The 25,498-nt window shown below is 48.4% G+C and overlaps 1 protein-coding gene and 1 long non-coding RNA gene across 8 annotated transcripts in view; both read left to right on the plus strand.

Annotated features, from left to right (window-relative positions):
- LOC116081159 overlaps positions 1–8,299 on the plus strand; it is a 12,736-nt gene extending 4,437 nt beyond the window's left edge. The window contains exon 3 of the long non-coding RNA XR_004114726.1: positions 8,259–8,299. This is a non-coding gene — a long non-coding RNA (uncharacterized LOC116081159). The remainder of the gene's footprint in view (positions 1–8,258) is intronic.
- Positions 8,300–10,995: 2,696 nt separating this feature from the next.
- Positions 10,996–25,498, plus strand: part of Pacs2 (phosphofurin acidic cluster sorting protein 2) — a 61,973-nt gene continuing 47,470 nt past the window's right edge. For all 7 annotated transcript variants that reach the window (XR_004114734.1, XM_031357881.1, XM_031357883.1 and 4 more), the window contains exon 1: positions 10,996–11,169. Coding sequence is in view for 6 of the 7 variants with exons in the window: in XM_031357881.1 (XP_031213741.1) it covers positions 11,051–11,169 (119 nt within the window). In the remaining variant the exon portion in view is untranslated. The remainder of the gene's footprint in view (positions 11,170–25,498) is intronic.

The following is a 25,498-nucleotide window of genomic DNA, read 5'->3' on the forward strand; positions in this document are numbered from 1 at the left end:
ATTCTTAGGCCCATAACTTTTCTTCCTAGTCAGCACAGGTTTAAAGCTTTAATTTCTCCTTACACCTGCATCCTTTTTAAAAAAGGCTTGGATAGTCTTTCACTCCAGAGACTTTCCCTCATTTCTGCTTGCTCAGGATACAACCTGGCATTGAAAGTCCGCTCCATCTGGCCTGTGATAATCAGAAAATCCCCAATTTCTGTTAAATCCCAGCATCAAGTAGAAATACTGGCTTGGAACTGTAATCCCAACAATTGAGAGGATCATGGGCTTAAAGCCTGCCTCAGCTTCATACAGACCTAGGGTACATCTGACCCTGTTTCAAGAAGCAATAAATTGTTGCTTTCAGATTGGAAAGATCATTTCCATTAACAAAACTTTAGAAAAATAACATAACCCTACAGAAAAGCTATCCTTTCACTTACTCTGATGAAACAGGATTGAACACCTATGTGTTGTCAGTGGTATTGTGTCTTTTATGACTGTCATTAGCTGTTCTCTATATGGTATTAGGACCTTGTTATTTTCCCATGTTTTAACTATGTACTTGATCATAGCATCATTATTTCTACTATGAGAAACACAGAGGAGCATGGAGCATTATAACTTACCCAAAAGTCCCTCTGATTCTGTCTCTCTGTCTCTCTGTCTCTCTGTCTCTCTCTGTCTCTGCCTCTCTCTCTCTCTCTCTCTCTCTCTCTCTCTCTCTCTCTCTCTCTCTCTCTCTCTCTTAGACTAGGCGTGCCTTGAACTCCCAGAGATCCACCTGCCCCTGAATCCCCTGAGTGTTAGAATTAAAGGCATGTGCCACCATTGCCCTGCTTCCGTTCCAATTCTTTTTTTTCCCCCAAGTCAGGGTTTCTCCATGTAGCCCTGGTTGTCCTGGAACTCACTCTGTAGATCAGGCCTCCTCCAATTCTTAAGCCTAGGTTAATTGTGATTAGTAAGTTAAGAGTCATGGTGTCTTGTAACTTTAATCCCAGCACTTGGAGGCAGAAGCAGGCAGATCTCTGTTTGTTTGAGGCCAGCCTGGTCTACACACAATGACTTCCAGAACTGCCAGGAGTACATAGAGAAACCCTGTCTCAAAAGAAGAAAAAAAGACATAAAACAAAGTAACAGGATGATGCCTATGGGCCGTCTGCTCATTACTCTAGGTCATGCTGCTCGCCAGCTTTCAGTGTGAATACTGTGAATGTTCCTGGAGAGCAACCCTGAGCTGAGCGCTCCTTTGCATGTCCAGTGGGTAAATATGCCACGACTGATCTGTCATTTCCCAGTTATCAGACACACACACCCATAAACTCTCCTTTTAAAATATCACACACATCTGCAACGCCACAGACCACCTGCAAATGCCTAATATAGCTACCAACCAGAAGAGGGCAGCTCCGCTATCCTAAGGTGCGGGTGAGGAAGCCCACACTCCTGAGCAGAGTAGTCCAGGAGGGGGCGCCCGCCTCTGGGTGAATTGAGAACCTGGGTATAGCTGGCTGGCCTTTGGTCTGCATTAGCCTGTGTTACACGGGCAATTGAAGTGGGCATCTCGATTTACAAAGAAAACAAAAGCCTGTTTTATTCTTTGTAAATATTTTAACACTTAAATTTTCCATTGTCCTACAGACATGTATGGTTTCCCAGGCCCGTAAGGGTATTACTGCTAAATAAATGTATATTCCAGATGGTGCTTAGCTGTTAAGGGGAAGTGCTGGGACTGCCCTTTGCTTATTTTTCCAGGGCACCTGGCTCACCCCTGTCAGTTAGTCAGCCACAGTCATCTTGACTTATCTGACACAAAACATGCTTTTTTTTTTTCTGAGACAGATCTGTGTGATGTAACTCTGGCTGGCTTGGAACTTGCTCTATAGACCAGGCTAGCCCCGAACTCACAGAGATCTGAATGCCTCTGCCTCTGGAGTGCTGGGATTAAAGGTGTCCAGCACCACGGCTCCACAGCTGGCTTGACTCAGAACATCTCAGTATTTCCCATCTCAATATTCTTCACTGGAGTTAAAAACCAGGGAAGAAGATAAAGGAAAGAAACGAAACCTATTGCATTCTGAGCACAGAGCTACTGCACCCTGAGGACAGAGCTACTGCACCCCCCCAGCACAGAGCTACTGCACCCCCAGCACAGAGACAATAATCTCCTAGCACTTAGCACAGTTTAGGATATTCTCTTATGGTAGCTTGAATTCCTGTGCGTCAGTATTTTTGAGAAAAATATATTTGGCACACATAATCACATCTTGATAGATACTTTCACATACACGCATTTACATATTTGCTTTTCTTTTTAAAGCCGAGCAGGATGAAATTTCTACTTCCTATGTCTTTTGTTGTTTGTTTTTGAGACAGGGATGCTCAGTCCGCACGTTCTCACTGTCTGTTCTCAGATCATGAGCTTTAGTTGCTGACATCCTACCAGACAGACACATTGGAAGATGCCTCTTCTTTTTCCCAGTGTACCAGTAGATATGGTACTGTCCCTGCCAGCCTCTCAGAGAGCAGCACTGGCTGAGCTCTAGCTCCTCTTAGCTCTAGCATCTAAGTTTTAGCATCTGAGCTCATGATGAGGAGCAGTGGGGTGTGTTCTGGTTTGTTTGTCTTTTTTTTTTTTTTTAATGTCAGTCCAACACAAACAAGGGAGCCTCACCTAAAGAAGTGTCCTGACTGCTTTATTGATGTGGGAAGACCCATGTGGGCAGCACCTTCTGGTGGCAGCCCAGATACAAAGGGCACTTCAGAAGGAAGGTAGGCCAGCCATCTGGCTTTTCCCCCTTGGCCTTCCCTGCTGCAGCTGAGTTAATCTGCCCTGTTGTGGCTGCTTTGGGTTCCCTCTCTGAAATCAGAACTCTCATCGTGGACTAGGGACTTGGACTTGGACTTGATGAGACACCCACCTATGGACTGTCCCCCAGTGAAAGACAGCCATTGTAGAATTACTCCTACTGCTGAAGCACCCAGCCTCAAGGAACAACTACCTGATTCTCAGCTCTCAGGCATGACTCTGCTAAGTGATACTATTTTTTTTTTTTTTTTTTTTGGTTTTTCGAGACAGGGTTTCTCTGTGTAGCCCTGGCTGTCCTGGAACTCACTCTGTAGACCAGGCTGGCCTCGAACTCAGAAATCCATCTGCCTCTGCCTCCCAAGTGCTGGGATTAAAGGTGTGGGCCACCACTGCCTGGCTCTAAGTGATACTATTTTAAGCTGACTTAAATTCTCATACTTGCTTGTATACGTGTGTACATGTGTGTGTGCCTGTGTGTGGCTCATCCCAGTGCTTATGCTCCTCTAGAGAATGCTGACTGTGCAGAATTTAAGAGTCGAGGCAGTTTCAACAGGTGCAATGGTATTGCCATTCTTCTAGGTGAACATCCAATGTCATCTAACTTTTCTGCTGCTCTCTGTAGTTCTACAGGTGTGCGGGGGTGCTGAGTCCTCTTCAGTCTCCCCACAGAGAACATAGTGGGTGTTGTTCCCTACACATTCCAGTATCCCTTGGAACCTAGCCACAGGCTCTCTGCAGATGCCAGGCAAAAGCTAGAGAAGCTGACTTCCCTTCCAGGGGGCCTGGTACTCAAGCCAAGTTGGAAGCTCTGTTCCTGTCCCTATGGAAGACAGACCTGGGGCCCACAAACCGTTTCTGATTCGTGGATGCTAATGTCTCCCAAATTCATGTTGACCTCTAAACCCCAGAGTGATAGTATTGAGGTGGGGCCACTAGGAGTCCTCATGGTTGGGATCAGTGAATGCTCATATGAGAGGGCCCCAGAAAGCTACTTTTCTCATGAACATGGGAAAATGCAACAACAAAGTTCTATGAAGGAAGGAGCCCTCTTTGATCTTGGGCACCTCAGCCTCCAGCTCTGTGGGCAGCATATTTCTACTACCAACCAGCCAGTTCATGGTATGTTCTTAAACTTTTTGAGAAAACTTGCTGGGCAGTGGTAGCAGATGCCTTTAATCCCAGCACTCGGGAGGCAGGGGCATGTGGATCTCTGCGTTTGAAGCCAACCTGGTCTACAGAGTGAGTTCTTGGATAGACAGGACCACACAGAGAGACCATGTCTCAGAAAACAAAACAAAACAAAAACAAAACAAACACAAGAGAGACAAGAGACACAGAGAGACAGAGACAGAGAACTTAATGCGTATGGGTATTTTGCCTGCATGTATGTTTATATACCATGTTTTTATGTCTGGTACCAAAAGAGTCCAGAAGAGGCTGTCTGATTCCCTTAACTGTAGTTGCAGATGGTTGAAAGATGTTTTGTGGGTTCTGGGAATTGAACCCAGGTCTTTTCAAGAGCAACCAGTGCTCTTAACCATGCAGCAACTTCTTCAGCCCCTGTAGCATTTGTTTTGTTTTGTTTTTTGTTTGTTTGTTTGTTTTGTTTTTTGAGACAGGGTTTCTCTGTGTAGCCCTGGCTGTCCTGGAACTCACTCTGTAGACCAGGCTGGTCTCGAACTCAGAAATCCGCCTGCCTCTGCCTCTCAAGTGCTGGGATTAAAGGCGTGTGCCACCACTGCCCGGCCATGGGAAAATGTTAACAAGAAAGTTCTATGAAGGAAGGAGCTCTCCTTATGAATAATAAATAAATCTTTAAGAAAAAAAAGAGCCGGGTGGTGGTGGTGCACGCCTTTAATCCTAGCACTTGGGAGGCAGAGGCAGGCGGATTTCTGAGTTCGAGGCCAGCCTGGTCTACAGAGTGAGTTCCAGGACAGCCAAGGCTACACAGAGAAACCCTGTCTCGAAAAACCAAAAAAAAAAAAAAAAACATTTTCCCATGTTGATGAGAAAACTAGCTTTCTGGGGCCCTCTCATATGAGCATTCACTGATCCCAACCATGAGGACTCCTAGTGGCCCTACCTCCCAATACTATCACTCTGGGGTTTAGAGGTCAATATAGCTGTCTTCAGATGCTCCAGAAGAGGGCATCAGATCTCATTATGGGTGGTTGTGAGCCACCATGTGGTTGCTGGGATTTGAACTCTGGACCTTTGGAAGAGCAGTCAATGCCAGCCCCTATGGCATTTTCTTACAGCAACTTGACTTATGACATACTATATATGCTAGGTATTTGTTTCATTGTTTGAGGTTTAGGGGCAAAGACTCCTCCTGACTATCTTATGACTCCGAATGCTGTTAACTTTGATTAGTTTCATCATTTTCCAGGTGTTCTCCTTGCATTTCATTGGCTTATTAAATTCTGCCCACAATGGCAGCATTGTCTCCTTCTGTTTTAAAGATTTTAATGGCATAGGCTAATGTAGCACAAACATGATGCTAGTCTAAATGCCCATAGACAGAGGGCAGAGTCAGTTGGATTCTCACATCCAGATTGTGGGATGTGAGAAAGCCACTGTACCTACACTCCAGAAAACATAAAGGATTTGAGGGTTTGTGTCGTCCCAACAAGTGGCGAATATAGTATGTGGACCCCAATCTAGATTTTAAAAGAAAAGCAAAAGTATATGAACTTATAGACAAAGAAGGTGAAAACCAGACATGACAGCATGCACCTGTAATCCCAGTAGTGTGTGGGAGGGGGAAAGGGGACAGAGAATTTTAAGTTCTAGGCCAGACTGGGCTACAGAGTGAGACCTTAGAGAGACTTGGGGAAGGAAAGTACCTGCATGGTAGGTTGGACCTGGGGCGGAGTCTCCAGTTCCCTGCTTGTTCCTTTCAGTTCGCTCTGGGCCTCCAATACTGAGGGCAGAGTGCACTTGCCTCCCCCAGTCTTCATGTGTGTTCAGAAACCTATTGTTTACCAACAAAACTATTACCTATTGTTCACCCTCAAAAGAAGGCAATACATCATAAAGATCACAGGATCGAAATGCAGATCTACCCAGAACTACCATCCCTATGACCTTGGGTCTAGCAGAGAGATTGTAAAGACACAAGCTGGTCAGCAGAAGTAGCAGAATACAGAATACATTCTTCTCTTTTCTTTTCTCTTTTTTTTTCTTTTAAGACAAGGTTTTTCTCTGTATAGCTCAGGCTGTCCTGGAACTCGCTCTGTATACTAGGCTTGTTTCAAACTTGAGATCTGCCTGCCTCTGCCTCTTGAGTGCTGAGACTAAAGGCGTGCACCACCACTGCCCTGAGCTGTCTCACCTAGGACTTTCGGTAATCCAAAAGTGACCAGGCTGAAAATATTTGTGCTCCTGGACCTGGGGCTTAAGAGCTGCTAGGGCAATGGGAGGCCTGATATAAATCTTTAGGGACACTGGACCTTCCAGAGCTCGCTAGTACTGGCCTTCCCTGTGGCAATTCCACACAGTCCTCGTGCTCATTCAGAACTCCGCCATGACCTACCAGCTTCCTGCTTCCTGCACAGTACCTGACAGAATACCCTAGAACTGCGTCCTAGCTCCTGAAGAATACCTACCCCTCTAGGGCATCTCCAGGACTTGACAGCAGTTTGAGAATAACTTACAAAATGAGTCAATGAGTGCATCTCTGAACCTTGCAACTCCAGGGCCCTATCTGGTCTTGGAGATGCCTTCAAGGGCAGCTCCTGGCAGGAATTCTGGGAGCAGTCAGCATCAGTAGTTTAGGCCCTACTCCATGCCAGTCACCCAGCAGGGCATCCACATGGATGCCTCTATTGATCAAATTGATTCATGATGCTCAGGCTCTTGCCTAATGAGGTCAGACATAAAGTAAACCAGGAAATGTATAGATACAACAGTTGCCTGTGAACTTCTAACCTCTTGGTGGTTTCCAAAGGACAGTCCTCCAACCACAAGCAGCTCGTCCATGTTCCAAACACTATTCAGTAGGAGAATAGAGCCTAAAATTAACAGATTGAGGGGCTGGAGAGATGGCTCAGCGGTTAAGAGCACTAACTGCTCTTCTAGAGGTCCTGAGTTCAATTCCCAGCAACTACATGGTGGCTCACAACCATCTGTAATGGGGTCTGATACCTTCTTCCGGTATGTCTGAAGAGATCCATAGTGTACTCACATACATAAAATAAGTCTTTAAAAAAAAGGTTAACAAATGGGCTGTGCATGGAGGCACAGCCTTTAACCCTGGCACTCAGGAGGCAGAGGCAGAGGCAGACTGGTGTCTGTGAATTCCAGGCCTGCCTATTCTACGTAGAGAGTTTAGGACAGCCAGGGCTACTTAGAGAAACTTTGTCTCAAAAACAAACAAGCAACCAAGCAACAACAACAGAAAAACATGAAAGAGGCCAGGGAGGAAGACTGTACCCTTTCCTCACCTGGCATAACCTAAGGAATAGAATATGAAACAAAGCTGTGAAATACAGCAGAGTGGGCGCCAGAAATGCCATAGGATACATGGCCAGGTAATCTTTGCTCGCCAGTTCATTTCAATTCTTGAAAGTTCTCTTTCTTTTAAATTTAGTGTGTGTGTGTGTGTGTGTGTGCACATGCATGTGCAGAGGGAAGAAGACAGTGTTGGATCCTGGTGGAGCTGGGCATAGATGTTGGGAGCTGAACTGTCCTCTGCAAGCGCTCTTACAGCTGAGCCTTTCTTCCAGCCATCTTCTTTCCTGTCTTAGTAAGCTATTTCTACTTTATGTCCAACTTTTTAAAAAAGATTTACTTATTTATTTTATGTATCTGAGTATACACTGTAGCTGTACAGATAATTGTGAGCCTTTATCTGGTTGTTGGGAATTGACTTTTAGGACCTCTGCTTGCTCCGGTCGGCCCTGCTTGCTCCATCCCTGCTAGCTCTGGCCCAAAGATTTATTTATTATTATAAATAAGTAAACTGTAGACGCACCAGAAGGGTGTATCAGATTTCATTACGGATGGTTGTGAGCCACCATGTGGTTGCTAGGACTTGAACTCAGGACCTTCGGAAGAGCAGTTGGTGCTCTTACTGATGAGACATCTCACCAGCCCCTCTGAATTCTTTCATTAATGACACTAAGGACATTACAAGAGAACCCCAGTACCCTTGATAACATCTACAGTCCTGTTTCACTTTTGTAGATCATGTCTGCAACACTATGTTCTACTCAGAAAGATCCAATGTCTGGTGCTCTGCCATAAGCCTTGCTGCTCATGGCCTCTCCCGGCACACCCACTTGGCTTCTGAAGGTTACCTGGGTTCCTGGACACAACATTCCTTTCCCAGTAGTAGGCATGCATGACCCACACTCCATGTGACCAGTGCAGCGTCCATGTGTGAAATGTCTGTTTCTGCCTCCTTGATTGTGACTCAGCTATACAGGCCAGAGCTGAGACTGAAATCTTGTCTCTGTCACAGCAGGGCTGACAGGGACACAGACTATGAACTACAGTTAACGTACAACCACAAGCCACCTCGGGTCTTGGCAACTCATCAGACAGACTGGAGCAGGTTAGCAGTGTGAAGGAGGATGGAGCAGAGAACAGCAGAAGGCTCGGTACCTAGTGTCCCCAGCGCTCATTCACTAAATAAATGCACATGAGTCTGGTGTGAAACCCTAGGATGGTCAGAGGCCTAGAGTCCCCGTAGCTCCTGTGCCTTGGACTCATTGCAAGGTCCCTGGACTCTGAGGGAGCTCCTTCAGGCCACATGCTTGCTTCCACAGCTGTATCACATCCTCATGCCAGGTTCATATCATTTAAACTCAAGCTAAACAGATTAGTAGTTTCCAAGGAATGCATGGTCTGGAGTCCCAGCTAGGAGACTCAGATCCCAGTGTGCAGGCTGAGGGTAACCCGGTCAAAATCTGTTAGCCTGTAGGAAGCTGGCTAAAACCTCTACTTCCTGCCAATGCCTGAAGTCTTTTCTGGAACCCCAAATTTAATTACTACCAACAAACAAGTGCCTGCTGCTGAGCAGGCTGCTTGTCAGGTCTTAACTGGTTTATCTGTGCTGCCTTGGGATACAGGACTCTGAAGGTCCCTCTCCTTGGGCCCTCTCCCCAGTCACCTCGGTTGTCCACAGAGGCTCATCCTGAACTAAGTTCCCATTTTAAAGGAAAAGTTGTAGGGAAACGCTACAAATGTGGAAGGGTAGGAGTCACACCTAGTTCACAGGAAGATGAAATGTGGAAGGGTAGGAATCACACCTAGTTCCCAGGAAGATGCATTGCTCAGCTTTCAAGGACCTGGTCTTGGGACCTACAGTTTACAAAAGGAGAATGGAGACAGCATTATTTTCGAATACAGAGGCCAGTGATCCAAATAGCAGGTTCAGTGAATAGATTTAAACTGTTATCTACTCACTTGGAAAACACTGGTCACCACTAACAGGTCCCCAGGACCTACTTTAACAGACAGCCATCTTACACTTATACACACACACACACACACACGCTTTTCCTTAGAAAGTGCAGAATGACATATATCTCACTTTCCTTCCATTTAAAGTGAGAACGGGCAGATATATGTCATATTCATTGAGAACCTACAATGGTATCTAGTACAAGATGGCACAGCTCAACCAAGGCTACTGGTGCCAAGCCCCAGTATGCACAGCTTGGTCACTCTTATTTCCTCCCTTGACCCTAGCTGCAATGCCTGCCTGGCGCACACAGACACAGCTCATCAGGCAGCCCATTCTTCTGCCTGCAAATGCACCCTCGGTTGCTCTGTCCCCAGCACTGTATGCCAATTGCTGAGGTCAGTGGATGCTTGTCCTTTGCTTCTGATCAAAGGCAGCTTGTCCACCGAGGCTGATGAAGCTCAGTGAACACAGCTCTGCTTTCCTAGGTCCAAGCCTCACTACTGGCCCCAATAGGGCTGCAATGTCAGACAATATTCATTTCAGCTGGCCACAGACTGACAGACCCTCCGGACTTTGTTTTACCACCCCAATGAGTGAGGAACATGAGGAAAACACAGGTCCCCTTGTTCTCTTCAAAGCGGGACTCAGGCTTTAAGCAGCTGCAGCTGTTTGCAGCTCCCATCCTGCAGTTACAGCAGGAGGCTGCCTCTGGCAGAGGAGCTCCAAATGTAGTTGGCAGTGGGTGGGGTGTCATAGCAGAAGAGGGACCACCCCCACAAGGCCTTCCTGCGAAGAAAGGCAGAAAGCTGGACTACTGGGTAAACCTGAAGGGCAAGGAGGGACTGCCAGGTCTGATTGGTTTGAGTTAGAATTGTTTCAATAAATTTACTTGTAGATAATAAGACGCGGAGCCTAGCAGGAGAAAGGGAATTGTGTAAAGCTGTGGATACAAAGAAACAAGACATGCCAGAAAAGCTTTTTCCTAAATTTGTTAACTTTGACCAGAGAGAGCCAAAAAGAGGGGGAGGGACATCTGTCTCTTTGAACTTCTTCCTGAGCCCCAGAACCTAGCGGGCCTTCCCCATGGCCATGCCTGGAATCCCCTGCCTGTTGTGCCCTGCAGTCTGATCGTCCACCCGCCCCTCCTATTGGCCCAAGTTCACTGTGAACAACGCAGAATGCACCCTGTACCAAATATTTGAGATGCTCTTGAGAAGAACTTAAAAATAAGTAAATAAAGCACTGCTGAATGTAGGAGGAGGATGGATGGGAGAAGGCTGCTGCAATGGGGCAACTACGGAGAGCAGATGGTGGCTGAAACTCAAGGAATAAGGGTGGGTGGGGCCTACAGAGTGTGAGAGTGAGGCCTTAGGGGCCTGTGCGGGGACACTCGGGATGGCAACCGGATGAGAGTCACCGGGGTACGTGGGCATGTCCCTAGGCCCGCGGTCCGCCGCAGGGAGCGTGAGGGCTCGTAGACCTGGCCACTCCCGCAGCCATCGCGTCGCTCGCCCGGGTCCCGGAGAGGGCACAGCTCGTGCGCAGCTGCGCGCGCTCGCTCCCGCGGCTGGGCGCCGGAGACGCCCTGGGGCGCGCGCCTCACTTCCGGTAGGCGGTGATTGGGTGCGCCCCGCGAGCCCTGCCCTGTCGGCCAATAGGAGGCGCGGTGCGGCAGGGGGCGGGGCGCGGGCGCAGCCTGGACACCGCCCGCGGGCCTGCCGGACTCCCGCCGCCCGCCGGCGCCATGTGACCGCGCCGCCGCCCTCCGCGCGCCCGGCCCGCCCGCCCGCCGCGCTCCCGCGGCCCGGCGCAGCCCCAGGCCGCCGAGGGACGGCGGGGCCGGCGCCATGGCCGAGCGGGGCCGCCTCGGCCTGCCCGGCGCGCCCGGAGCGCTCAACACTCCGGTGCCCATGAACCTGTTTGCCACCTGGGAGGTGGACGGCTCCAGTCCCAGCTGCGTGCCCAGGTACGCCCCCGTGCTGCGCTTTGTCCGCGCGCACCTGCCCGCGGGCCGGGACCCCGCGCCCCGGAGCGCGCGCGGGTGACTGCAAGGCGAGGGCCGGGGCGGGGCAGCGGGCCTGTGGTTCTCCGGGCCAGTGCTCTGCCCGCACCTTGACACCTGCGTCCCGGGCCGGGCTGCACAGCGGACCTCAGGCGGCCGAGCTCTCGGCTAGTGCCACAGCTCTCCTCCGGCGTGCAGCGGCACTGTCACACCCCAGAGGCCTGGGCCTGAGGCTTACGGGACACGCCGCGGTCGCCTCTCCATCTACCCTGCGGGTGAGGTCTGCGCTCTCTTCACCTGTCGGCCTTGTGTCGGGCGCCGTGGCGAGAGCTCCCGAGACCGTTGCGTGTACTCTTTGCTTGGAGCTGTTAATTTTGCCGTTGCCCAAACCTGGCCTCTCTCCCCTGGGTAGGCGACCTCCTCCTCGCCCCATGGAAAGGGTTAGACAAGATTTACCCACAGGGCGGACGCTGTGGCCACCCATCTCTCTGTGGACCCACAGCTTCCCATTCTGCTGCCCAGCTTGAAACTTTTGTGATTTCTTGACTTGGGCGCTTCTGCTAGTGAGGGAAAAGAGGAACTCTAGACACCCAGGCTGAGGGCGCTCAAGGCTTCCCTCTGGGGAGACAGGGAAAGTGGGCTTATCACCAAAGAGCTTTCCAGGCACAGAACTTGGACAGTGTGCCCGGGAGAGGGATATGAGTAAAGAGATGCTAGGAAGGAGAGGTACTTCACTACAGGTGAACTTTCTGCGTTTGTTCAGCAGGCCTCTCTGAGTGTGGTGTTGGGGTACAGAGGCCACTAGGTAGTGATTTTATCCTTTTAGAATGCACAAGGCCCTCTGGGTCTGTCTGTGGCTCTGAGAAAGGAAGGATGGATCAGTCCCTAGATCTGAGGGGCATCTGGGGGACTGAGAACTGAGGGTCAGCATTTGCTTCAGTGGGAGCCTCTCCCGGGCCCCTAAAGCAGGGTGGGGGCAGGGAGGGATGTGCTGGACCCTCACACTCTTAATTCTGGTTCTCTACATCATTGCCCTGAGACCCCACTTCACACTGGCCCTTATATTCCTTTAGCAGCCTCTGAGTTCCTTAAATGAGAGCCAAGGATCTCCTCACCCTACCTCCCAGTCAGCCTTTCTCTCTCTCTCTCTTCTGTCTCCCCTTTCTTCCTCTTTAGAAACACTGAATTTCATTCTGTTGCTGAGGCTGTTCTTGAACTCCTATGCTCTTGTGACCCACACCCCCAACACTCACTTGAATTTCTTTTATAGTTAGAACTACAGTTACAGGTAACACACTCTCCGAAGACTGAAGCCTAAACCTAGTAAGGAAGGGGAGAGAGGCCATTTCACTTTTCCTTTAAAGGTGGACAATTTTTTTTTTTTTTTTTGAGACTGGGTTTTGCTTTGTAGTCTTGAATGGCCTTGAATTTGTTTTGTAGCCCAGGGTGGCCTTGAACTCTCAGTCCTCCTGTCTCTGCGTCCCATGTACAGGGATTATAGGCATGTCCATCATGCCTGCTCTGGTCTCTGTTCTTGAAGAACCTAGAAGACCCTCTTTCTACAGGAGAAGGTAGGGATCAGGGAAGGCTGGTTGGGGACAGGCTTGCACACAGGGAAAGATGACACTTCTGGGGTGAGCAGAAGCAGGTGTTGGGGTGCTCTGGGTGTTGGGCTGGACAGAGGTAAGAGGTGTTCTCAGGAGGGGGTGAGGGCCTTGGTCAGGTGGAGCAGATTTTGTGTGTGTTAAAGTCTGCAGTGTCAGGACAGTGCTGCCTGTTCTCTGACCTGTGTCCTTCCACATGCTTTGCTGCCAGAGGCGCTCACCCTCAGCACTCAGCACTCAGTCAGCACTCAGCACTCACCCTCAGCACTCAGTCAGCACTCAGTACTCACTGTCAGCGCTCAGTACTCAGTCAGCACTCACCCTCAGTACTCACCATCAGCATTCAGTCAGTACTCAGCACTCACCCTTAGCGCTCAGTCAGCACTCAGCACTCACCCTCAGCGCTCAGTACTCAGTCAGCACTCACCCTCAGTACACACCTTCTGGCCACTTGCTGTGCAGTGCTGTCCTTTGGGCACTAACTACAGACAGGATCAGGATTGTGTTCCTTGGTACTTTTCAGGCTTCACTGCTGGCTTTGGTCAAGTCTTTCCTGAGCTATGTCTGTGCTGGTGGCTGATGCTCCATTGCTGCTTCTACTCTCAGAATGAGAACACCTGGATTTCTGTGGTGGGATGTTGTCAGGTTTTGCCTCACTACAAATCTGCCATTGCCACCGCAGAGAAGGTTGTCTTATCCATGTCCTGTGTGCATGCCTGTCCCTGAGGCGGACAGCACTGCCTTGATCACGCTTTGTCAAGTAGGAGGATGTAGGGTGTGGGTGTGTGTTCGCTTAGTGTTACTATTCGGTTGCTTCCCAAAACAGTTGTGCCAGCTCCAGCCCCCAGCATCAGGGTGAGAATCCTCACTGTCCTGCATTCTTGCCAAGCTGGTGGGTGTGAAACAGTGTTGTGGTTTTAGTTTGAGTTTCTCTGATTATGAATCTAGACCATTTGTACTTCCTTGTTAGTGAAATTCAGTCATGTCTTTTGCCAATTTTTCTTTCTCCTTTTCCCCTACTTGAGTCTCAGCAGTTTCTGTAGGGGATAGTAATCTTTTCTCACCTTAAACTGTTGAGATGCCCCTTTTCAATTCATTGCACGTATCCCCGTCAGGGTTGGCCTGGCGTGTGGGGTGCTGAGGTGGGGGTGGCACTCACTCCATCCTCCTCATTTGCTTGACTTTCAGTTCTCCTTCCTTCCCTCCCGGGAGGTGGGAAGTGATGAGACAGCTTTCTGTCCTCTGGAGAGCTGGGTGCTAGGCATCCTGGGGCTGGGGCGAGGGAGGACCCCACTCCCAGTAGTCAGTGGTGACCCAGCCATGTTGCTGAGTTCACCTTGCCTCACAGCTTGGTGCACCACGCTGCTGGGGACAGTCAACATCTTGCCTCTGCCGTCCTGCCCTGCCGGGACTCTCGAGACCTCACTCTGTCCAGCCGCCGTTCCGCAGGTTCTCGAGACCCCACCCTGTCCAGCCGCCGTTCCGCGGGGTCTTTAGCGCTCTGGACCTTTGCACATCGCACTTGAATTCTTCTCTTGCTGATGTTTACTAACACATTTCCAAGCTCTGTGCACTTGCTTATTGTTCACAAGCCTCTGTTCTTATGGCTGCTGACTTGTAGCCTTTATCTTCGGCTCACTGCTCTTGGTGTCTGAGTACATACCATTGCAGGTGTGTGCTTGTGGGAGGCAAAGACATCTCTGTCACCCCAGAAAGGAGCTCCCATCCTTCTTTGGTCTCCCATGACTGCCAGCTATGGATTCTCACTCAGTCATGGCCCCAGAGGGCCACATGGATGGAGTGAGGCTGCCTTTGATGCATCCCGTGCTTTTTTGTCAGGTGACTTCCCTTTTTGTTGTTACATAGTACTCCCTTGTAAGAATGAACCCACATTGGATGTGGACTTTGGATTCTTTGTAGTTTGGGGCTGTCATTTGGTTACTATTGTCACAGGGCTCATTGTGGACCTGGGTGGCTGATAGCAGCAGCAGAAGGGAGATGGTATGTACAATTTCATAAGAGAGCTCCAGTTTAAGGTGAAGGCCCAGTCTTCCACTTCCCCAATGGTCCTGGACAGTGTGGTAAATTTTTCTTAGACTCTTTGGAGATGGGTCGTACCAAGGGTTTTTCCAGGAGCTGTTGCATTTCTGAATTGGAGGCTGTCTCCTGTCATCCTGGGAAGGATCTGTTTTCTCATTAAGCTGAAGTGTCCTTCATGCAGTGGAAGTGGATGCTCATTGCCAGTGTTTCTGCTCTTCATGGGTGTGCTCTGTGATTTCACTTGAGACTGGTCTCACGGTGCTGCTCATACTGGCCCCCTGAGGTCAAGTGACTCTCCTGCCTCAGTTTCCTGAGTGGCTGGAACCACAGGTATATGTGTGTGCCCAGCTCTAAGCAGGGGTTTTGATTTTGGTAAAGCCCAGTGTTTTATTTGCATCTCTGTCCTGTCTTAGAAACTTCAAGAGTGTGAATGTTCTTTATGTCTGGCTTTGCCACCAGCTAGGTTAATTGTGACTGTGGCTTCAGATGGGCTTTGAAATGTCCATGCAATCTCCTGAGTTTCATTGGCTCCAAGCTTCTCAGGCATGTTCCTTGCCTTGACTGAGGTCTTTGATGCATCCCGAGGAATGTCTGGGTTCTGCTGACAAGTCATATGTGTGTGTGTCAGACTCATTCCTTAATGTTCACATTGGGGACATCATAGTGAAAGCCGTCTTCTGTTGCCCCAGTTTAAAGTGAGAACACTCTTTCACTCTCCCTGTGGTTCTGAGCAGTGTGGGGAATTTTTCTTACACTCATCTTGGAGATGGGTAGTGTCAAGGGTTTTTCCATATTCTGATCAGATACAGATATATAGAAATGGAGATCAGATCCATACCACTGAGCTATGTATCTGGTACCCAACTTACATGGGTTTGTCTGTGCCCTGCCTGAACAGCTGTTTTAACTTTTTATTTTTTCTTTTTTTTTCTAGGTTAGGTTTCTCTGTGTAGCCCTGACTGTCCTGGAATTCAGTCTGTAGACCAGGCTAGCCTCAAACTCAGAGAGTAAGGCACATGCTACCACTGCCTGGCTATGTAGCTCAGACTGATTTCCACTGGTCCTTTTCTTCCCTCAGCCTCTAAGTGTTGGGATTCCAAAAATGAACCTCAGTAGCCATTGGCATGGTCATCAAGAGATCTGTTGTCATTGCTGAAGAGGCAACAGAAGGAAAGTTAACAGTCTCATTCTATTATGGCTGAATATGACTTTTCAAAACATCATTAGTTGCGATGGCGAGATGGCTCAGTAGGTAGAGGTGTCAAGCTTGGTGGCCTGAGTTCCATCCTGGGATACAGACTTTATTAAGGGAAAAACCCACTCCACAAGTTATGCTCCTGTCTGCACATGCCCTTTGACATAAATGGACTTATAAAAACTTATCTTTGGTGGGCATTAAATACTCACTCCATTGGTGAGGTGGTGGTGCTTGCCTTTAATCCCAGCTTTCAGGAGTCAGAGGCCAACCTGCTCTACAGAGTGAGTTCCAGGCCAGCCAGGGCTACATGGAGAAACCTTGTCTGGAAAAACGAAAAACCAAACCAAACCAACAACTCCCTCCCACCCCACAATGTATGTGTGTATGTATGCATGCATATGTGTATGTGTGTGTGTGTGTATTCACTCACATACTTGTCCCTTTTTGCCTTCTCATCTTTATGTTTGTTTGTAACCTGGGCTTCACTTGCAGTAGGCAGGGGATCTGAGCTGTCTGTCCCCAGACCCACTGAATCTTCCCCTTGTCTTGTAGTGTGGTAAGTTATGTAGATTGTCTTTTATTTTTTAACTTAAATTTAATTTGTTTATTTAGTTTTAGGATTAAATTAATCACTATTCTTGGAATAAAATCCTAGCATAGTCATATTGTGATGCTTTTTGTGTGTTGGCCTTTAGACTGTGCCATGGCTCAAGGTAAAAGTACTTTGCAGTAACTCACAATAAAGTAAGTAGACTTGTAGTCTCCCGATAGAGAGATAAGTTGCTTTTGTTTTTGAGGCAAAGTCTTATGATGTAGCCTAGTCAGGCCTGGAACTTGGGATCCTCCTGCAGTAGTTTCCCAGTGTGGGGATTACAGGTGTACACCACTGAATCTGGTCTTTTCTACACAAAGTTTAACTTCTGACTTATAGAGCTCCCTTTCCCCTTTCAGTTTTGGAAAGTTGTACTTTTTGAGAATTCTTGTTCTTCATCTAGACTTTTCAGATGTGTTGAGGTGACGTTGTTTATAATACTCGGTTGTTTTCTCCCTGTGTGGGATGTATAATGATTGTCTCCTTTTGATCTTTTAGTTCTTTTTTTTTTGAGACAGGATTTCACTGTCTCACTGCCTGGCTTGGAACTCACTCTGTAGACCAGGCTGGCCTTGAACTCACAGAGATCTACCTGCCTCTGCCTCCCAAATGATGGGATTAAAGATGTGCACTACTGGCTGGAGAGATGGCTTAGACGTTAAGAGCACTGTGTGGTCTTCTGGAGGTCCTGAGTTCAGTTCCCACCAGGACATGGTGGCTCACAACCACCTATACTGGGATCTGATGTCCTCTACTGGCTTACAGGTGTACATGCAGATAGGGCACTCATACATAAAATAAATAAATAAATCTAAAAAAAATGTACACTACCATACCTGACTCCTTTAAGTCCTTGATGTTATTTATACATGTGGTGTACATGCCTGATTGCTCTCCCCCAAGGGTCTGCTGGCTTTTAAAAGTGACCATGGGGTCTGTGTTTCCCACCACTTGTAGTTCTTGGGCTTACCTCGTTGTTTCTGAGCACCTCTGCCTTCCTTTTTCTCTTCCTGTATGGGACAGAATCTATGGCCTGTGCGTGCTGGGCAAGCACTCAACTACTGAGCACCATCCCCTTGTTTCTAATTTCTTAAATACATAGCTGATTGCTTTTCCTTTCTTTCCCTAGAAGCATTTGTAGGTATAAATTTTCTTTGAAGTAAGGCTTTAGTGCATTCACAAGCTTTTATTTACAACATTGCTCAGATTAAAGTATTAAAGTGTTTTTCTTTTTCCTGGTTTAAGCTTATACAATATATTTAAGTGTCTTAATATCCAAACATCTATTTTTATAGTTTTTCTATCCAGCTCTCTTCTTGTTTTCTGTTACTCCTTTCTAGTTTGTTTAATCCACATTCATGAAAATGGTCAGTCTGACACCAAGCCACTAAAATGTTTTTGGAATTCACTTTATGGCCCAGGATGTGGTCAGCTCTCATGCATGGTTTGTCTACGCCAGCGGTGTATCTGGCAGCTGAGAGGGCATGGCTTTCTGTGTGTCTACTGGGGCAAGCTTGATTTGTTACAGTCCTCAAATCTGTTTGCTTTTGGGATACTTCAGATATGAATTAAAATATAACCTGAAAAAATGTTGTCTATTTCTCTTACTCTGTGAGTCTTTGTTCTGTTCATTTTTGGAGTGTGTTACTATGTGAATGCACATTTAGAGTTGAGTGCCTTCTAGGTGCTGTGAACTTCTTAGTTATTATGTTTTTGTATGTTGATTTGGATGGTGGAATAGCTAGAGAAGCTTTGATTTGGATAGTAGAATTTGCCTGTTAAATCTTCTTTTTCTTTTTAATGCCATCTTTTTATTCATTGTATGCATGTTAGAATGCTCGTTGGTAGGTGGAGATCAGAAGACAGCTTGCAGGAGTCAGTTTTCTCTCCCACCCTGTGGGATGAGGGAGTGAGCGTGGGTCATCAGGCTTTGCACAAGCACCTTTACCCCCTGATGCAACTCAATAGCTCAACTTTAGAAACAGAACAAAAGCCAAGTTCTTTTTTTAAAAAAAGGTTTATTTACTTTATTTTTATGAGTACCCTGTAGCTGTCTTCAGACACATGAGAAGAGGGCATTGATTCCATTATAGATGGTTGTAAGCCACCATGTGGTTGTTGGGAATTGAACTCAGGACCTCTGGAAGAGCAGTTAGTGCTCTTAACTGCTGAGCCGTCTCTTCAGCCACAAATTCTTCTTTTTTCCTTCTTTCTTTTTTTTTGAGACAGGGCTTCATGTATCTCAGGCTGGGCTAGAACTCAGTATATAGCTGTGGATAACCTTTAACTTCTGAGGCTGCTATGTCACATCCCAGGTGCTAAGACCATAGACGTGTGCCACCACACCTGGCTTCTGTATAGCTAGTAACCAAGCTCAGGGCTTTATGCATGCTAGATACACACTCTGCCAAATGTGTACACCCCAGCCTACAAACACCCCTCTTTTCTTTTCTTTTGCTGTTTGTTTCTCTTTTCTCTCTCTCTTTCTTTCTTTCTTTTTTTTTTTTTTTTTTTTTTTTTTTTTTTTTTTTTTTGAGACAGGGGTTTCTCTGTGTAGCCCTGGCTGTCCTAGAACTCACTCTGTAGACCAGGCTGGCCTCAAACTCAGAAATCCGCCTGCCTCTGCCTCCCAAGTGCTGGGATTAAAGGCGTGCACCACCACTGCCTGGCCCTCTTTCTTCCTTTCTCTCTTTCTTTCTCTTTTCTTCTCATTCCCTTCCTCTCTCCATCCATCTTCCTTCCTTCCTTCCTTCCTTCCTTCCTTCCTTCCTTCCTTCCTTCTTCTCTTTCTTTCTTTCTCTCTCTCTCTCTCTTTCTCTCTTTCTTTCTTTCTTTCTTTCTTTCTTTCTTTCTTTCTTTCTTTCTTTCTTTCTTTCTTTCTCTGTGTGTGTTTTCAAGACAAAGTTTCTCTGGCTTTCCTAGAACTTGCTCTGTAGACCAGGCTGGCTTTGAACTCAAGAGATTTGCCTGTGTCTGCCTCCCAGTGCCCTCAGCCTGGTGTCAGTGCTGGGATTAAAGGTGTGCTTGGTAGCTTTAGACTTCTCACTCCCCTCTGTTCTTTCACCTCAAGACCTGGGGTCCCCCTCCCTGCACTGGAAAGACTTCCTGAGGCTTTGTTTTGGGGCGGATCTGATAACCACGAGGTGCTCTCTATCCAGTGGTGTCTCTCTTTCATTCTCTAGGGCCTAGTGCTTGCTTCAGGGGCAGCATCTCCCTCAGGGCAGAGGCCTGGTAAACTGACTGGCTTCTGGGACTGCTGTCATTAAGCCCTGACTCACTGGAGGAGGTTTGTTGAGGTGGCTTTGTGGTTATCTCCTTGTTGTGACAGCTTGTCTGATGACGTATGCTGCTTTTGTGCTGGCCCATATTGGGATTGGGGATTTTGTGGACTGGTGATTTCTTTAGTTCTGAGGATTCTCAGCCCTTCTCTACTTGGTGGTTGCTTCTTCCCTGTACTATCCACTCACCTCTGCAGTACTGGATGGACACATGACTGGTCAGCTTTTCCACTAGACATTTGATGTTAGTGAGGACACAGAGTGATGGACTGCGAGCCATGTACCTCTGGTGATTGCCTGTTGTGTCCATGTGCTGACACAGTTCTTCTTCTCCCTCCTTGTTGCAGGCTCAGCTCACTCTGTGGGTACCATATCTATCTTTTTAAGTCCACGTTAGACCTTGTTCAAGTAACTAACTGTTGATGAAAGTTGTAATTGACCAAGATGCCATGCTAAAGAATGTAGATTTCACTTTGAGTAAGGGGAATAATCTGGATTATAAGAAGTACTGCTTGGGAGCCTGAATTGATGTAAGTTTATTGATGGCTTCAAGGGGGTCTTGAAGTAGGCAGAGGAGGAGTGTGTGGAGTTTGAGAGGTGGGGCTCTGTTGGAGGAGGGCCACGGAGGAAGGCATTGGGTTGGCTGGGCTGTGGCTCAGCATCTCTTGACACAGCTCAGTGGGAAGATGTGGGCAACTATACCATGGAGAGCCCCATGGGTTCAGAATGAGGCTGGCAACATTGCTGGGCTCTGCATGGCTCCGATCTACTTTGTCCAGGCACTGCTTTGAGGACCACCATACTGCTGTGGTCACTTCTGTCCTGCTGTGGGGTATGTATGGTGTGGAACATTCTGTACCCAAGGAGGCTGGCTCCCTATGGGACTTGGTGCTATGACAGCTTCCCTTCCCTCAAGTGGTTTTATGCAAAAACTCTGGCCTGCGCTGCCTTGCATACTGGGCATTATTGAATACCTCATGCCCTGAGAAGTAGTCAGGGCCAACGTGCCTTGCAAACCAGGGTCCTGGCTATTGTCCCATGTCCACCCACTGTTTTCTTGGGTCCCAGGAAGGTTGAGTGAAGCAGGTTGTCAGTGAGGCAGGGGTGGGAGTAGGAGGTCTGCTGCCTCATACACATAGCAGAATCATCTGATGCTGTGCTAGGCTTATGGAAGTGGCAGAGCTCCATCATATAGAGAGAGTCTTCAGGGCTCTAGCTTCAGGTGGTATAGACAGAACAATAGAGGTGGCTGTGTGGCTGAGGGCTGTGCCCTCCCTCAGGGGCAGATGAGAAGAGACTTGGGTAGGAAAGTCCAGGGCCTATGGTCAGAGCTTTCTTTGCTTATTGTAGAGCCAGCTCCAGGGCTGCCAGGCTCTTTGGGAACTCTCTGGGAACCACCAACAATGTGTGTGAACTTCTGGCTCCACTCCACAAACACTTGGTTGCCTGCAGTGGTACTGAGAGACTGTTAGCCTTAAACATAGTGTGTGAATGTATCTAGGTTGAGGTCTCTGCTTTGGAGGTGGGCTTTTACAGGCCTCTAGGGATGGCAGGTGCCACACGTGACCTCTGGGAACGGAACTCTAAGCAGCAGTCTTGGTTTCAGGCAATGTTCCAAGTGCCCTCAAGAGCCTGTGCAGGGAGGCAAGTGGCTCAGGAGCCCTTGGGGCTGCTGGAGGCTGAGGTTGAGACCTTGGGTCTCTTGAGTAGTCTGCTGTGGTGCTGAGGCCTGCTGAACAGAGGTTGTAAGCTCTAAGAAGCAGAGATGGCAGTGGAAGGTCTAGAGACCAGCAAATTGGTGTTCTTAGATTTGTGTAGTCCATCCCTGCTGCCTCACTGCCCTGTCAGAACTGAGGGTACCTCCTATCAAGTGCTGAGGTCTTGAACTGGAAGTGATTTACCCCATGATCCAGCCTCAATGGCACCATTGCCTCAGGGGCATCATTGCCTGAATGGGGATCTGTCCCCAAGTTGCTGGGTTCTTCCTGCATTTATATTCAGTATGAACAAGCAGTTAACTTGTAGCCGTTAGGATGGAGTACCTAGGCAGGCCAGGCTGGGATCCCAGTGCATCTCTCTCTCTGCAACACCTTCCTACTTCTGATATCTTACTTTAGGCAGAAGAAACTATATTGTCATGGTAGGAGAATCTGCATTCTGGCAGGCCTCACCTAGCTGTCAGATCCTTTGTTCATCTGTCTGAAATATCCAAAGTTCTGACCATCCAGCCTGTGCTTCCTATAATAGCTTTTGTCAGAGCTGTGCACCTAAATGCTGAGTTGGCCACTAAAGTAAGCAGTGCAGTGGGCACCTTCAGTCTTTACCAGGACACCTAGGTGCGGGACAGGGCCTTTGGGAGGTTCCTGCTGGCAGGAGAGTACCTGGAGGCCAGAGGTTTGCTTGTCCTGAGAAGAGGTTTGACTGGGTCTGACCTCAGCAGTACCTGCTGGAGCTCTGTGTCCCTTTGAGATGGAGTCTGTGGGACCTTGCCCTTCTGGTTCCCTGGGGGCTCCTCTGCTGAGGGCAGGTGTGCATGTTCTGAACATCCTTTTATGTCTTCAGGGTCATCCCCAACCCCACTCACCTTAAGTCGGGAGTTGCCTAGCCTGGTCTGTCAGGGGAGCTTTGGCTTTAGGCTTGACTTGATGTCCAGGTAGGTTACATGGACACTTTGTTCACCCGGCAGCTAGACTAGCTCTCTGGCCTTGGTCAGGGTCTGCTAGGGTCCCCTGCGTCCATGCTGCATGCTTGCCTTCCTACCCTGTGGTGGGACTGCCATTTCTTCAGCTTTGCTGGCTTCAGGCCTTTTGTCTTAAGGGTTTTTTTGTTTTGTTTTGCTTTGTTTACGTACCCTGAAGTAGAAGCTGGCAGGTTTCTGTAGGTTTAAGGCCACCCTGGACTAACAGGGAATCCCAAGTCAGCCAGAGTTACACAGGGAGACCTTGCTGAGGAAAAAAAATGAAATAGTTTTCCTCCTGTGCAGTCCTGGGGATCCATATCAGGTCATGAGGTGTGGCAGCAGCTGCCTTCACCCACTGAGCCATTTTGCTGCCTTGAACTAACCTACCTTTCTCTCTTTTTCTTTCCTTCTTTATTTTGTGTGCCTGGGTATTTTGCCTGAATGTCTGTGCACCATGTGAATGCAGTACTCTTGTGGGCCAGAAGAGGGCACCAGATTCCCCGGAACTAGAGTTACAGACAGTGGTGAGACATTATGTGGGTGCGGGGAACGTAACCTGGGTCCTCTGGAAGAGTAGCCAGTGCCCTTAAGAGCTGAGACATTGCCCTAGCCCCCGAACTTCCTGTTTTAACGAACAAATGTCTCTTCAACGTGACTGGATTGTCACCGTTTGAAAAGCTAAAGAGAGAATAACACAGAAGTTGCCATACCTAACTGTACCTTGTGTTCTCTTCCAGCCTGGCAGGATCTTGAACCAAAAGTAGTTTGGCAGGCAGGGTGTGGTTGGCGCACGCTTTTAATCCCAACACTGAGGAGGCAGAGGCAGGGGGATCTCTGAGTTTGAGGACAGCTAGGGGCTACAAAGAGAAACGCTGTCTTGAAAACCCAAAATAAATAAATAAATAATAAAAATAGCTTGACTTGAATTTATAAATGTAAGAATGACTGAATCGCTAGGCAGTGGTGGCGCACGCCTTTAATCCCAGCACTTGTGAGGCAGAGGCAAATAGATTTCTGAGTTCGAGGCCAGCCTGGTCTACAGAGTGAGTTCCAGGACAGCCAGGGCTATACAGAGAAACCCTGTCTCGAAAAACCAACCAAACAAACAAACGAAAAAAATGATTGAATCTAGGAATGGGGGCAGCTTGTTTGTGGGTGTAGGTGGTGTTTCTTCACTCGAGAAACAGCAGAGGGAGCAGATTAAGGCTGGCAGCAGAGGGTTGGGAGATGCTGGACCTGAGGTCACTTGTAGCCTCTAGGCCACATAGTATCTTGAGTGTTGTTATTAGAAGTAGGGATTATGATGCCTGGGCTGGGCTGGGCTGGGCAGGGCAGGACAGCATTGGCCAGGGACTGTTCTTTGAAGCCTGATGAGGAACTAAGAAGTTGTGCTTACTGAAAGGAACATTGGGATGGTAGGAACAGTTGGGAGCAGTGGGTCAGCTCCCCTGCATGACTCTTCCACCAGCCCTGGTTTTACAGGCTTTCGTCAGTGATACTGTGAAGACCGGTGCTGTCATCTGCCCACCTGTACTGTCCTGCAAAGTTATGCCTCAGTGGTGGTCTGGGGTGGGGGCAGTATCTCTCACTAACATTTGGGTGGGATCTGAGACTATGTGCCAGGTAGGGAGGAGTTGATGTCTCTGTTCAATTACTCCCATGCATATACCCAGAGAGCATGGAAGACTGGCTAGCCAGAGCAGCTGCTGGATACACTTTAACTCATCTCTGGTATGTCATGAGACCATTTAGATACTTAAACTGGCAAAGGGATGTCCAGGGATGGAAAGCCGGGCCCTCACAGGCTTAGGCCTCTGGCTTGTGAAAGGTCACTTTCCAGGTCCCTGACATCCAGACAACCAGGATCTGGGAGGGTTTTGAAAGCTACTTTGTGGCAACTTCCAGCATTGAGGAAGAGTGGCTCTGGACAATGGAGAGCCTGCTTACAATGGAGAGTCATGTACACAAGAAGATGAAGGGAGTCTTCCCATAGCTCAAAGAACAGTCCCTGAGGCCAGGGTCCTGCAGGATGGAAGGGTGCCCAGCTCTTCTTTGAGCATCTGGCCTTTGACTTGAGAGGAAGCCCATGCAGCCATCCTCACCTTCCTGTCACTACTTCATGCTTTGCTTTCTGGAAAATTACCTCCCCTCACCCCCAAGAAAGAGTAGTGATACCCCAGGATATCCTCACTCGATGCAGACCTCCCAGCTGCCCTCATAGGACACTGTGTCTTGACCCTGTTACCAGTCCACATGACCACCAGTACACAAAGGCCTGAGGCAGGGGACTGGCTGGCCAGCAGGAACAGCTGCACCACCAGCTGTAGAGTGCTATGCTCTGACACTACTCAAGGGTATGGGGAGGGTTCTGCCTGGGGTCATCAGACCACACATGCTCTGCACTTAAAATAGAAGCCCAGGCTGCTTTGCTAAGTGGGATGTGCTCTGTTTGAGGGCTTTCTTTTAGGACAGTGGTTATGATTCCTCCTCTAGCATGGTGGGGTGAGACACCTTTCTGTGGATGGTGAATTGCCCTCCATGCAGGGAAGACAATATAGCTAGATGTTCCAATAAACTTGATTTTATTAAAGTCAAAATTTTTAAAAATGTATGTGTGATTGGGTATAGGCGTCCTTAGGAGTGTCCCTTTCAGGGTCGTCTAGTTGCTTTAATGATGAGAGAGATCGGCATCATTGCTTTCACTGATGTGGGACTGGTATGAGGCATCATAGAGACTCTGCATAGAGTCATGCAGGTGGGAGCTCAGGCGTTGTTCCACTCTTCTCCACCTGCATTCTCATGGGCAGAGGGGAGAGAGTAAGAAGGGAGCTGCCCTGGTCTGTGCTGCGTGTGCTGCTGGGCCATCAGTAGCCCTGGTTGGCTGTAATTGGTACTCTGCGA

The sequence above is a fragment of the Mastomys coucha genome, unplaced genomic scaffold (genome assembly GCF_008632895.1).
Source record: "Mastomys coucha isolate ucsf_1 unplaced genomic scaffold, UCSF_Mcou_1 pScaffold6, whole genome shotgun sequence".
NCBI lineage: Eukaryota > Metazoa > Chordata > Mammalia > Rodentia > Muridae > Mastomys > Mastomys coucha.